The 15623-nt window shown below is 41.1% G+C and overlaps 1 protein-coding gene across 5 annotated transcripts in view; it reads right to left on the bottom strand.

The window, feature by feature from the left end:
* LOC140718840 (multiple C2 and transmembrane domain-containing protein 2-like) overlaps positions 1–15623 on the bottom strand; it is a 431322-nt gene that overhangs the window by 176300 nt on the left and 239399 nt on the right. For all 5 annotated transcript variants that reach the window (XM_073033051.1, XM_073033048.1, XM_073033050.1 and 2 more), the window contains 2 exons: positions 6989–7175; positions 5900–5993 (listed from right to left, as the gene is read on the bottom strand). In XM_073033051.1, coding sequence (XP_072889152.1) covers positions 5900–5993; positions 6989–7175 — 281 coding nt within the window. The remainder of the gene's footprint in view (positions 1–5899; positions 5994–6988; positions 7176–15623) is intronic.

Below are 15623 nucleotides of genomic sequence, written 5' to 3'. Positions count from 1 at the left end.
ATCATTAAAATGTTCCCACAACCAGTAATCTCAGTTTCAAGGACTCTTTATCTCATTATTTCATGTTCTTATTATTTATTGCTATTTATTTATATTTTCATTTGCATAGTTTGTTGTCTTCTGCACTCTGGTTACTCTTTCTTTGATCCTGTTAGAGTTTCCATTCTATAGATTTGTTGAGTACACCCGCAATAAAATAAATCTCAAGGTTGTATATGGTAATATATATGTAATATGATAATAAAATTTACTTTGAACTTTGGAAATGCTAGTAATTTCAGCAAACAGAGTTCAAATGCAGAACTACTAAAAGAGTTTAAAAGGTGTGTCTTCCTGTCTCTCTGCATCCATGAACACACTCACAAGCTGGGGCTCTGACAGAAATATTTCAAATGTCATTAGAAATGGGGATGGTGCCAGAGGATTGGTGTATTGCTAATGTGGTTCCATTGTTTAAAAAGGGTTCTAAGAGTAAACCTAGCAATTATAGGCCTGTCAGTTTGACGTCAGTGGTGGGTAAATTAATGGAAAATATTCTTAGAGATGGTATATATAATTATCTGGATAGACAGGGTCTGATTAGGAACAGTCAACATGGATTTGTGCGTGGAAGGTCATGTTTGACAAATCTTATTGAATTTTTTGAAGAGGTTACAAGGAAAGTTGACGAGGGTAAAGCAGTACATGTTGTCTATATGGACTTCAGTAAGGCCTTTGTCAAGGTTCCACACGGAAGGTTAGTTAGGAAGGTTCAATCATTAAGTATTAATATTGAAGTAGTAAAATGGATTCAACGGTGGCTGGATGGGAGATGCCAGAGAGTAGTGGTAGATAACTGTTTGTCAGGTTGGAGGCCAGTGACTAGTGGTGTGCCTCAGGTATCTGTATTGGGTCCAATGTTGTTTGTCATATACATTAATGATCTGGATGATGGGGTGGTAAATTGGATTAGTAAGTATGCAGATGATACTAAGGTAGGTGGTGTTGTGGATAATGGAGTAGGTTTTCAAATTTTCCAGAGAGATTTAGACCAGTTAGAAGAGTGGGCTGAATGATGGCAGATGGAGTTTAATGCTGATAAGTGTGAGGTGCTACATTTTGGTAGGAATAATCAAAATAGGACATACACAGTAAATGGTAGGGCATTGAGGAACGCAGTAGAACAGAGTGATCTAGGAATAATGGTGCATAGTTCCCTGAAGGTGGAATCTCATGCGGATAGGGTGGTGAAGAAAGCTTTTGGTATGTTGGCCATTATAAATCACAGCATTGAGTATAGGAGTTGGGATGTAATGTTAAAATTGTACAAGGCATTGGTAAAGCCGAATTTGGAGTATTGTGTACAGTTCTGGTCACCGAATTAAAGGTGTCAACAAAATAGAGAGAGTACAGAGAAGATTTACTAGAATGTTACCTGGGTTTCATCACCTAAGTTACAGGAAAAGGTTGAACAAATTAGGTCTTTATTCTTTGGTGCGTAGAAGGTTGAGGGGGAACTTGATAGAGGTATTTAAAATTATGAGGGGGATAGATAGAGTTGACTTGGATAGGCTTTTTCCATTGAGAGTAGGGTAGATTCAAACAAGAGGACATGAGTTGAGAGTTAGGGGGCAAAAGTTTAAGGGTAACACGAGGGGGAATTTCTTTACTCAGAGAGTGGTAGCTGTGTGGAACGAGCTTCCAGTAGAAGTGGTAGAGGCAGGTGCGGTATTGTCATTTAAAGTAAAATCGGAAAGGTATATGGACAGGAAAGGAATGGAGGGTTATGGGCTGATGTGGGTCAATGGGACTAGGTGAGAGTAAGCGCTCAGCACGGACTAGAAGGGCCAAGATGGCCTGTTTCCATGCTGAAATTGTTATATGGTTATACCAAAGACTGTTCTGCCTTGCTGTTATATGGTGAACTCTGTCTCTCAATCTGCCTTGTCATGGTCCTTGCTCCTTATCTATTACCTGAACAGCACTTTTCTTTAACTGTTACACTATATTCTGCATTCTGTTGTTGCTTTTCCCAATCTACTACCTTGATGCACATACGTTTGCGATGATCTGTATGAATAGCAAGCAGGACAAAGTCTTTCATTGTATCTTAGTACAACCAATTCCAATTCCAAAGAGAGCTGTATTTGTATGCGTCAGATACTCATAGGCACTGGGAACAAAGGACATTCATATCGGGAGAGGATCAGATCTTTTGAGAGTAATCATACTGTTGGTCTATAAACTCAGTGGACACATTATTAGGTACAGCTATACACCTGCTCAATGCATTAAAGCATGCAGACATGGTCGCAAGGTTCAGACTGAGCATCAGAAAGGGGAAGAAATATGGTCTAAGTGATTGTTGGTACCAGGCAGAGTGGTTTGAGTAGCTCAGAAACTGCTAACCTCCTGGGATTTTCATACAGAGGGTGGTGTGAAAAGCAAAGAAATAACCAGTGAGCAGCAGTTCTGTAGGCAAAAACACCTTGTTAAGGAGAGAATGGCCAGACTGGCTCAAGCTGACAGGAAGGTGACAGTACCTCAGATAACCATACGTTACAGCAAGGGCAAATATGAACGCACAACACGTCGAACCTTGAAGTGGATGGGCTACAGCAGCAGAAGACCATGAACATTCACTCAGTGGCCACTTTATTAGGTACAAGAGGCACCTAATAAAGCAGCTGATCACTGAAAACACAGAAAAATACCTCAAAGAGAGAAATAAGACACTGGACTCAAACGGTCTGTGCTGATTCTTCCTCTGTACACAATTCTCTTTGCTCTTCAGCACTTCTTTCATTCTTTCAGGAAATTCCCCTCCCTTCTTTAATGAATTTAATCTCCTTCACCATGACCATTGATCCAAATGGTGCTGATGCATTTTGTAGCAAACTCATAATACACTTTTTAATTCAGACTTTATTGTAAGTGGACAGGCTTACAGCCAAATTATATCACTAAATATTTATTTACTTTCCTAAATAGAGAGTACACCACTTAAGACAAAAATTAAATGATGTCCGAAATATAATCAGATTTATTACAAAACCCCATGTGGCTTCAGTCAGAGAACTGGTGCTGAACAGCTCTGGCTGTAGAACAGAAAAGGCTTGTTATGAGGAAAATACATCTGACATGCAGGCAAGACAGCAGCTTGATGTGTAACTGGATACACGGCATCTATCATGGTCACCGCAGACATCGTCAGCTTCCAAATCAAGCCTCTAAATTGAAAAGAATTATGACAGCAGGAGGGCAGGTGAATAAATTCGACCTCCTCCCACAGATCACTGCCAGACAATTAAGCCGCAGTGTATTGGAGTGAAATATCACAGTGCCTCTAATCTTTATTTAGAGCAGCGTCATTAATACAGCTCATCTCTTAGACAAAGTAAATGCTTTGTGGATTTATTCGCAATGATGCATTACTCATCTAGTTGTTAAGGTGGAGATTATATAAACTGGTCGGAAGCAATCATGTGTGGTCCTGGTTCAGGCTCACAAAGGCAAGCTTTAGGCAAAGGGGATTTCTATATCTTACAACTATCCCAATATTTAATGAGAATACTAAGTACCCATTCATAAAATAGAAAATTCTGTATAGTTAAATAATCTTCTGTTACGTTAAGGGTGTCAAGGCAGCGTAGTGGTCAGTGTAACAGTTTACAGTGCCAGGGATCGGGGTTCAATTCCCTCTGCTGCCTGTAAGGATTTTGTATGTTCACCCTTGTGACCAGGTGGGTTTTCCTCCCAATGCTCCGGTTTCCACCCACAGTCCAAAGATGTCCCCGTTGGTAGGTTAATGGGTCATTGCAAATTATCCCATGATTAGGTTACGACTAAATTGGGGGATCGGTGGGCGGCGCAGCTCGAAGGGCTGGAAGGACTATGCGCATTGCAATAAATAAATAAATAGAATGGCTGCTGAATTGCTGATAGGAAATCCACATTTATAAGTGCAAATCCTAGGTTCCAACTGCAACTCCAAAGAATTTAGCTTATATAGCACCTATTGCTTACTTTTTGGCCCAAACTGAAGCGTTTCACAGATGATGAATCACTTTATGATGGCTGTCACTACAGCTGCTAATTTGTGCACAGCAAGATCCTACAAACAACAATGTGGCAACACCCAGGTGACCCGTTTTTGACAATACAGGATAACACTAACCAGGGCAGGGACCCTATTCCTGGGGGCTTCACTGCCCACTCCCAAGTAAATGAGACTACAGTAAAATGGCAATCAGAAAGCAAGAACTGCACCTTCTGCAGATCTTAAATACAAGCTGCTGAATCTCGACGGCATTCTCGGCTTTCGTCTCAGTTAACTTCAGCATCTTTACAGCAGCACGCATGTACTGTTGCACTGGACTGTCAACCCTGGACACTTCTAAGCAAGTATATGGATTGAGACTTGAATACACAGCCTGTTTCACCATCTGAGCCACAGTGGGGTCTACAGGTGGGAGCTGTGATGATGGATGCTTGTGTGACGGGTTAAACCACAGCTTTGTTAGCTCTTTCAGCTGAGTTTAAAAGATCTTACTGCACCACGTTGAAGACCAGCGGGAGGAGTTCTTAAAGCTATCTCGGCCAATATTTAATTCTCAAGCACCACATCAGTAAAAAGGCAGTTTTATATTAATGGGGCCTTGATGTGCTTTTGGCTACCAACTTCACCATGTTGCAACAGTGAAAACAATGAAGACTACTTCACTGGCTGTCAAGTGCTAAGTAATATCCTGAGGTCATAAAAGTTGATGTATAAGGACAACATCATTTATTGCAGACATCAGTAAGAAAACTATTGCTAATTGAACACTAGGAGGCATTGTCCTAAGGGAAAGCCATGAAGTGTTGGAACAGATAAGCATTCATCCTCAAATTTCCTCATAAAAGGTTACTTTTCTTCAGTACAATTAAAACACTTAAGGTCTTAATGGTGAAATAGAGTAAAAGTACAGCACAGTAACAGACCATCCAGCCCATCTAGTCTGTGCCGAACCATTTAAACTGCTAACTCCCATTGACCCTCACGGGGACCACAGTCCCGCATAACCCTCCCATTCATGTACCTATCTAAACTTCTCTTAAACATTGAAATCATGTTCACTTGCACCACTTGCACTGGCAGCTCGTTCCAAGCTCTCACGCCCTTCTAAGTGAAGAAGTTTCCCTTCATGTTCCCTTTAAACTTTTCACCTTTCACACTTAACCCATGACCTCCAGCTGCTTTCATGATCCTACTTATACCACTCATAGTCTTGTATACCTTTATCAAATCAAATGTTTTCACTAGTGGGGGAATCATGAATAAGGGGACATGTACAGTAGTTACAAAGGGGCTGTTCATTTAAAGTCAATGTGTACAGAAATTTCTTCTCACAGGGTACACTCTTCTCCTGAGCATGGTTCAGGCAAGATCACCAAATATGTTTATGATGGAGACAGATAAATGTTTGGAAGGTGAAGAAGTTGAGGGCAATGGGGAACAGGTGCAGGAGGGGAGTCGAGGCCGACATGGATCAGCCAAGATCATACTGAATGGTAGGGCAAGCTTGAGGTAACCTACTCCTGCTCCTATCTGCTTGTGTTCTTGGTGAAATGTAACCGTGCATAGAGCAGAAATGAGATAAGAAGGGTGCTGACATAACCAGAAGTAGAGAGCCTGTAACAGGTTCAAAGTGTTGCCGGTGAAGAGTGTTAGAACCAATAAACCTCAAGTTGACCTGGTCAGTAGTGCTGGTGTTGTTGATCCAACATTATTCCAGGTTGCATTTACTTACAATGCAAGGAAAATTAAGTGAAGACACCAGAACAGCTAACCAGGCAAGCACTTGAAGAGTGAACCTAATGGTAGAAAGCTACCAAGGGACTGAGAGGTACTTAGGATGAAAAGTTCACAAAATAGTACCTGCAAAATCGGCAGCTGGTAGGTTACAGGCTTTGATCACTTGAACTTGAAGAAAGCCAATGTCACTCATATCCTGGAAAGTGTTTCGCAGACTCTAGGGTTAAAATTAAAATTAAAACACTTATTAACTTCAGAAGATGCGTATCTTAGGTGGTTGATGGTTGGGTTGAGTTATTCTTCGATCTCGGCAATTTACTCACAATGCCAGGAGACATCATTAGTGCGCTGTTGATTGTGGTGTGTCCTCCAAATAATACTTTTATATACTTTTCAATGATTGGATGTCATTTTAGAAACTCAGTTGTGATGTGTGGAGGAAGTCTTGCCACTGATTGGCTGTGGGGTGAACTTCGTGCATTGTGGTCTAGAATTTTGCCCCGTGTCAGTTCATAAGTAGGATCGAGGTCTACATGTTTGTTTCCAGAATTGCTCACGGAAAACCACGTTTCTAGAAATTCTCTTGCGTGATGCATGTTCCCTTCCGTACGGATGAAATGTCTGGCGGTAAATTGCCAAGATCGGAGAAAACTCAACCCAATCACTCACCAAATTGCACAGAGAGAAAATCACCAGCTCATCACTTACATTATACATTACATCGATAATTTGTTGCATATTTTCACATGACACCAGAAACCATTGATGTCAATGACACCTCTCTGAGCAGTCTGTTTAATCTCATTCACCACTTATACATGGTGGCCACTTTATTAGGTACGCCTGCTCGTTAGTGCAAACATCTAATCAGCCAATCAGGTAGCAGCAACTCAATGCATCAAAGTATGCTGATGTGGTCAAGACCAAAGATCTGAATGGGGAAGGAATGTGAGCTAAATGGCTGTGGAATGATTGTTGGTGCCAGGTGGGATGATTTTCACACACAACAATCTCCAAAGATGACAGAAAATGGTGTGAAAAACAAAAAAAACATCTAGTGAGCAGCAGTTCTGTGGGCAAAAATGGCTTGCTAATGAGAGAGGTCAGAGGAAAATGGCCAGACTGGCTCGAGGTGTCAGGATGGTGACACTCACAGAAGAGGCCCAAAGTGGACAGCTTCTTGAACCCACTTCAAACTGTCCCATGACTTACATATCTCTGAAGTATCTGCTGTCTCTCGGTCTGATCGTTCAACAGGCTGACACAGGGGTCAGAGATGGAGACACCACTGCAAGCCGCAAATGTGATCTGTAATACGACTGATCCTTGTCCGTTCTCCAATGTGAGCTCCAAATGGTTTTTCTGTTCCTTAGGTAACGTCAGAAGGTCAACCCTGCATCTGAAATATGTGATCAGAACATAAACATCTAATAAACTGATAGAAAGTTCAACATTACACAGCAGAATATTGATATAACACAATTATAAATCTAGGTTGTGGAGTCATAATCGTAGTCATACGGTACTACAGCTCAGAAACAAACTATTTGGCCCATCTAGTCTGTGCTGAACCTAGTTCCATCAACCCACACCTAGACCAGAACCTTCCATACCCCATACCCCTGCCATCCATGTACTTATCCAAACTTCCCCTAACGTTGCAATCGATCCTGCATCCCCCACTTCCACCAGCAGCTCATTATACAATCACACCGCCCCCTCAGTGAAGAAGTTCACCCCTCAGGTTCCCCTTAAGTATTTCATCCAAGGGACTGCTGGTTCCAGTCTCACCCAACCACAGTGAAAAGGCTGTTTGCATTTACCCTACCTATACCCTTCATTATTGTGTATACTTTATCAAATCTCCCCTTATTCCCAATATGTCCCAGGGAAATAAGTCCTGACATATTTATCTTTTCCCTACAACTCAAGCACTCAAGTCCCGGCAACATTCTTGTCATGTTTTCTGTACTCTTTCAATCTTATTGATATCCTTCCTGTAGATAGGTGACCAAAACTGCACACAATACTCCAAATCTGGCCTCACCAACATCTCATATAACTTCAACATAAAATCTTAACTGCTGTAATTAATATTCTGATTTATAAAGCCATTCTGCCAAAAGCTGTCTTTGTGACCCTATCTACCTGCAATGCCACTTTCAGGGAACTATGGATCTGTATTCCCAGATCCCTTTGTTCTACTGGACTCTTCTGAAGCCTACCGTTCACTGCTTAAGTCCTATGCAAACTTTAAAGTTCAAAGTAAGTTTATTACCACAGTACATATACGTAACCAAGTACAACCCTGAGATTCATTTTCTTGAGGGCATACTCAAGAAATCCATAATAGAATAATAACCTTTATAGGATCAATGGAAGAATGCACCAACTTGGGCAGTCACCCAGTGAACAAACAACAACAACCTGTGCAAATACAAAATTAAAGAATTAATAATAATAAATAAGTAAGCAATAACTATCAATAACATGAGATGAAGAGTCCTTGGAAGTGAGTCTATGGGTGTATTTCAATGATGGGGCAAGTGAATTTGAGTGAAGTTATCCCCTTTGGTCAAGAGCCTGATGGTTAAGGGGTAATAACTGTTCTTGAACCTGATGGTGTGAGTCCTGAAGCTCCTATACCTTCTTCCCAATGGCAACAGCAAGAAGAGAGCACAGGTGGTGGGGATCCCTGATGATGGGTGCTGCCTTCTTGTAACAATGCTTCATGTAGATGTTCTCAGTGGTTGAGAGGACTTTTCTCATGATGTATCTCTACTTTTTGTAGGATTTTCTGTTCAACTTTGTTCTCTGGGTTTGCCCTTCCAAGAAACAATGTTGAGATAAATGAAGATAATTCCTGACTGGTCTCTACATGAAGAAACTTGCAATGCAAACTTTCATGAAAGTTAAAATCTTGTGAATGAAATGAACACCATCATCTCTCTCATACTTGGGAGAAATAGAAGTTTATTCATGCTTTGTTTGTTCTATAGAAGGAGTGGATTGGCCATCACAAACACAAAGGAGTAGAGTTTCTGCTTCCTTTTATTAGTGTTTGAGTTTTGTGGATCAAGTGGGGGGAAATAATAGAGAGCACTTTAAAAATGAGCTCGGAACTATTTGCGTTTTCTGTAAATGTTTTCTTTGATTTATGATTCAGTTTGCCCAGCTCTGATAGTACCAGCAATCTTGTGACACCACAATCCTGCCTGTTGTGCTACTTCAGGATGTCTCTCCAAACCACGCTCAATTTTATGAATGGTTTAAAAGTCTTCATTTATTGGCAAGATTTCAACTTTCATGGAAGTTTGAATCACGAGCTTTTGGAGGGGTAGTGCTTGAACAAACATACAATTCAAACTTCCATGAAAGCTCCTACTTGTCAAAATGAAATGCGAGCAATACAATTGATGACGAGGGTCAGTTGTGAAGTGCTTCAAGTACAATGGTATCCTTTAGCAGATAATCTCTTGGATTCACTAATGACCTGCATTCGTTCTGGGTTTGTGAGTTCTGTGACTTTTCTCTCAACAACTACCATGTTTTTTTCTGCATTTCAAGGCTACCTGGAGGAGATGAATATCAGAGTTGTATTGTACATGCATACTTTGACAATAAAATGAACCTTTGAACCTTTAATGTAGAAACTGCAGACTCTTACAGGTGAGGAAGGTGGTGGCTGATGAAGCAAGTGGGTAGCTTGAAAGATGGAGCACTCCTATCACTACTTACACCCATGCTACTTGAGGTTACTTAAGGACTTGTTGTTTTCAATCCAGTCCCACATAGCCCAAGACCACCTTTGGAGAATAAACATGTTTTCCTAGGAGTCAGTGTGGGTTTTGTGTGTAGCAGAAAATGAAAGGTGGCTTTTCAAGATGACTTGATCTCCACCTGGACCCTTGAGCCATTAACTGTGCTACTAAATGGGCACATCACCCAGATATCTCCAAACCACAATCATCAGGATCAGGAATGGGCTACAAATCAGCAGATTTAACTCTGTCCTGTTCCCACCCTTAAAACATACACTTCAGAATATGTAATGAATCCTTCTCATCTTTTAGATGCATTATGTCCCAAAAAAAAATCCAATAGTTTTGTGGGACACAAGACACAATCTACTCTGATAAGACCTTGTGGACATATTAACAATTCCTGGGTAGTTCATTATTTACCTCTAGTCATTTATTAATAACAAACATCAGACAAACTCATTTACTATTCCCATATACATAATGAACCCCCTTTATTTTTAGTAAGCTGTCCTTGCATTTTCTCTTTCCAGTCTGCAGACCCAGTGCCTGGTTCCAACAAAACGACGTCGGCAAAAGATGAATTTTCTTGGTGTGCAATGCCTCTGACCTGGGTGCACTGTACTTTCTGCATTCTCAAATCTGTTAGCTCATTTGTGACCTTTTAAGTTTTTTGTACTTCCCCAGACCTCTCTGGAATTCTTACTGATCCATAACATCCAAGCCTGGATGTCGACAGATTGTTCAGACATACACAGAGAAGATATTGCAGTCCTCAGCTAGCAACAGGATGTTGAGAAATATCTTCCAAACACCGGCTGCTTGAGATAATGTTACAATTGGAAATTGTCAGACCAGCTATTATTATAACTCACTGTCTTGTCAAAAAATTAATTATTAAAAATTTCACATTGCATCATGGTGCAGCGATGTGATTTATCCATTTCAGTTCCTCACCAATTTTTCTGTCTACTGAACACTAGAAGGAGGCTAGTGTCCATCTTTCAATCTATATACTTTTGACAAAGTTTCTGCATGAAAACCACACTGTCCACAAATGATTCCTATAGTGATGTCCAATGTATTCCCAGCATGGTTCCTTATTAATAATCAGTCCGCTCAGCTCTGTTAGCTCATCTGTCTACCAAAACGTGACAGCTTCATAGAACATTGAACAGTATTTCATTTCATTTTCATTTCATAGAACAATTGCACAGTAGAGGCCCTTCAGGTCACGATTTTGCACTGACCTTTTAACCAAGCTCTAAGATCAATCTAACTTTCCTTCCACGTAGCCTCCCATTTTTCTATTCAACCATGTACCTGTCCGAGAGCCTCCTAAATGTTCCTGAAGTATCTGCCTCTACTGCCACACCTCGCAGTGCATTCCACACACCCACTACTTTCTGTGCACTTCCACTGCACTTATTACTTAGTGAACCCAGCAATGTATATTTGTATATATCTAGGATCATTGGAATCTCTCTGGGGAAGGTATGACCTGTACAAAAAAAGACTGTTTACACCTGAACCTGAGAGGATCAACATTTTTGCGAGCAGGTTTGCTCGAGCTGTTGGGGATGGTTGGCAAGGGGATGAGATCCAGAGGGACAGAGCTGAGGACAAAGCAGGTGGTATACAAGTCAATGCAATGTGCAGTGAGACCGTGAGGATGGACAGGCAGATTGTAGGGCAAAATTAACGTCAGTGGGATGAATTGAGGTGCACTTAGGAGCAAAATCGAAAACGGTGATGAACAAAGCACTGGGGGTGTTATGGTTGAATGCACACAGCATTTCGGATAAGGTAGATAATCTTGTGGGGCAATCAGAGGTCGACAGGTGTGATGTTGTGGGCTTCACCGAGACACGGCTGAATGAAGATCGCATCAGGAGCATAACATCCAAAGATACATGTATCGAAAGGACAGGCAGGTGGGCAGAGGAGGTGGGGTGGCTCTGTTGGTAAAAAATGAAATCAAATTCTTAGGAAGAGGTGACATAGGATTGGAAGATGTATAATCTTTGTGGGTAAGGTTAAGAAACAGCAAGGGTAAAAAGACACTGATGGGAGTTATATACAGGCCCGAGAACAGTAGCCAGGATATGGGATATAAATTAGGATATATATGAGATAGACAGTAAATTAGAAAATGCATGTAATAAGGGCAATGTTATGATAGTCATGGGGAATTCAATAAGCAGGTAAATTGGGAAAATCAGGTTGATGCTCGATCCCAAGAGAGGGAATTTGCAGAATACTTGTGAGATGGGTTTTAGGGCAGCTGGTGGCTGAGCCCACTAGTGGATTCTGTGTGTAATGAACCAGATTTGATTAGAGAGCTTAAAGTAAAGGGACTCTTGGAAGGCAGTGATTATAATACGATAGAATTCACCCTGCAATTTGAGAGGGTGAAGATAAAGTTAGATGTATCAGTATTACAGTGGAGTAAAGGAATTACAAAGGCATGAGAGAGGATCTGGCCAAAGTTGATTGGAAGGGGACACCAGCAGGGATGACGGCAGAACAGCAGTGCCTGGAGTTTCTGGGAGCAATTCAGAAGGCACAGAATAGATACATCCCTAAGATGAAGAGGTATTCTAAAGTGAAGGTGAGGCAACCATGGCTCAAATGGGAAGTCACAGACAGCATAAATGCAAAAGAAAGGGCATATAATATTGCAAAAATTAATGGGAAGTTAGAGGATTGAGAAACTGTTAAAAGCAACTAAAATAGCCAGGATGAATAAAGGAGAGACAGTGGATGTTGTTTACTTGGAGTTTCAGAAGGTCTTTGACAAGGTGCCACACATGAAGCTGCTTAACAAGATAAGAGCCCATGTATTACAGGAAAGTTGCTAGCACGAATAGAAGATAGGATGTTCGGCAAGAAGCAAAGAGTCAGAATAAAGGAGGCCAATTCTAGTTGGCTACCGGTGACTATTGATGTTCTGCAGGGGCTGGTGCTGGATCAATTGTTTGTCAATGATTTGGATGACAGGAATTGATGGCTTTGGGGCCTAGTTTGCAGATGATACAAAAATAGGTGGAACAGCATGTAGTTTTGAGGAAGAAAGGGAGTCTGCAGAATGACTTGGATAGATTGGGAGAATGAACAAAGAAGTGGCAGTTGGAATATAGTGTAGGGAAGTGTACGGTCATGCACTTTGGTAGAAGGAATACAGACATAGACTATTTTCTAAACAGGGATAAAATTCAAAAATAAGATGAGGAAAGGGAATAAAGAGTCCTTGTTTACGATTCCCTAAAGGTTAACTTGCAGATTGAGTTGGTGATAAGGAAAGCAAATGCAATGTTAACATTCATCTCAAGAGGAATAGAACATAAGAGCAATGAGATTATGTTGAGGCTTTATAAGTCATTGGCCAGAGCACACCTGGAGTATTGTGAACAGTTTTCAACTCCTTATCTAAGAAAAGATGTGCTGGCATTGAGAAGAGTCCAAAGGAGATTCACGAGATTGATTCCAGGAAGGAAAGGGTTAACATATAAGGAACATTTGATAGTTCTGGGCCTGTTCTCGCTGGAGTTTAGAAGAATAAGTGGGGGGGGGGGGGGAAATCTCATTGAAACCTATCAAATATTAAAAGCCCTAGAAAGAGTGGCCATGGAGAGGATGCTTCCTATAGTGGGAGAGTCTAGGTCCAGAGGACACAGCCTTATAGTAGAGGGATGTCCATTTAGAACAGAAATGAGAAGGAATTTCTTAAGCCAGAAGGTGGTGAATCTGTGGAATTCATTGCTACGGATGTCTGTGGAAGCCAAGTAATTGAGTATATTTGAAGCAGAGGTTGAGAGGTTCTTGATTGGTCAGGGTATCAAAGGTCATGGAGAGAAGGCAGGAAAATGGGGAATAATAAATCAGCCATGGTGATTGTGGAGCAGAGTTGATGGACCTAGTAGCCTAATACTGCTCCTATATCTTATGGTCTTATATCCACGACATATAAGATGTTCACAAATGCAAACTCCTCGCCCAGATCTGGGATATTATTTAACATTATATCTTCCAATACTATTACACTCCAACTCAGCCCGATGAGAATCCTACCAATCTCATATCAGGACAATGAGCATACTTTCACTCAACCCAAAGTGGGTTGCCTACTTTATCTTTGAGAAACTTAAGTTGCCTTTAGCCATCATGTCTAGGCCATCCTACATGCACCTCTTACTTTTGATAAGAAAGCTCCTGGTCTTTTCGTGCAGAGACCACACTTCTTTTTCACTTTAGTAAACTGACCTCAGTTCATACCATTTCTACTTGGTTACCTGATCCCAATTTCTCTCAGTTATCTCCATATCTTTCCAGTACACAGAGGTAGAACTGCTCCTTTTTTTTTCCTGTCCATGTGGAGCAGTCCATATGAATTCGCAACTGCTCTGTGGGTTCCTACTCCAGCTTAAATCCACAGCAGATTCATCCGGCCCCGGTGATGTTTACTCCATCATGTGCCGAACTGAGGCCGAGGTTGTCGGCTTGCTCTGGATGTTTCAGGTTTCATGTCTGAAAACTCACTTTCGTTCTAAATGCTATTTGCTTACTTTTACTGTTTGCACAATGTTTTTTATCTCTCTCTCTCGCTCTCTCTCTCTCTGCACTTTGGGTGTTTGTGGATTTTTTTAAATGGGCTCTTTTGAGTCTCTTGTTTTATGGCTACCTGTAAGCAGACAAATCTCAAGGTTGTATAATTTACTCATACTTTGATAATAAATGTACTTTGAACTATATTTGATATTTGCCCAGATCCAATCTATCTGTTGCTTCATTCCTAAGTCTATCCTGCTGCCTACTTTTCATCAAAGGGAGAAAGGATTTTGATGTGGTAGTTGTGGAAAACCAACTGACGTTGGCGGGAAAATGCAAAACTAGAAGGCAGAAACTTATAACTGGAGCTGACTTGTTCGGGAGTGTAATTATAGAGAACTTCATTCACAGAGAAAAATCACAGATGTGGAGTATTTTCCGCCCGCCTGGCTGCTGGCTCTTAGGCAAGGTGAGATTTTTGTTGCATATGAGGGACAGTGGAAGACTGGAAAGGAAATGGAATTGACATAGCATAGTCAATTGTGATCTCAACTGGAGCAGAACAGCTCTGTTTCCTGCATTTACTTCCTTACAATGTACAGCGAAGCCATTCACAGAGCAACCTATTCCCTTGCTAATTTTATATTCAACTTATTCTACTCAGATTCCCATTAGCTACCCCTCAGATTCACAAGGGACAACGTACCAAAAAATCAACCACGTTGCATATCATTGATATATGAGTACAAACCAGAGGAGCCAGAAGAAGCCCATTTAGTCACAGAGGAACACTGCACAGGGAGGGCCGGAGGTCAGGATCGAACCTGGGTTACAGGAGCAGTGAGGCAGCATCTCTACTAACTGCATCACTTTGCCACCCATGATCTTGTTTGTCACATTCATAACCATCGCTTCTTTACAAGTCAACTACAATCTTCATTTACTTAGAGAAACAGGATGATAACAGGAACTTCTGTCTTAACCAGCCCACGCTGCTCAACCTATGTGATGTGACCTATTAACCTACGAACGTGTATGTCTTTGGAATCTTCTCTGTACCCAAAGGATATCAATTTTCCAACCTCCTGTTCTTTAATACTTGACTAGAATACCTTTATACAAATGATTGCAGGAAAGTTATTATTCGTCAGCTCTGTGTGGCCCTCTCCCTCATTACCAGTTTCACTTGTTTATCATTTTCCATTGTATGCTGTCGGGTAGGATGTTGGCTGTGATCCAGCTTGATAGAAGCTGTTTTGTTTGGCTGGTTCCTAGTGTTCCAGAATGCATCCTAATCTCTCAGAAACGTGAAATAAACCATCCTTGGGACAAGACACCAAGAAGCCTGGCTTATTTCTTTGTAATCAGTTAAACAAACAGCCAATATAAACCTGAAACTACTGCTGAAAAATAAACTATATCCTTCAAGCAAACCCTCCACCTGACACTTTCCATTGCACTGATTTCTGGCTTGGTTTACCTGACTTCCAATGAATTATTCTTAACTTGCTTCACTGCATCTGTCTTCTAGTTGCGAT

The sequence above is a fragment of the Hemitrygon akajei genome, chromosome 30 (genome assembly GCF_048418815.1).
Source record: "Hemitrygon akajei chromosome 30, sHemAka1.3, whole genome shotgun sequence".
In the NCBI taxonomy this organism is placed as follows: Eukaryota; Metazoa; Chordata; class Chondrichthyes; order Myliobatiformes; family Dasyatidae; genus Hemitrygon; species Hemitrygon akajei.
The sequence above is the reverse complement of the archived record's forward strand: the minus strand, read 5'-3'. Positions and strand labels throughout refer to the sequence as shown.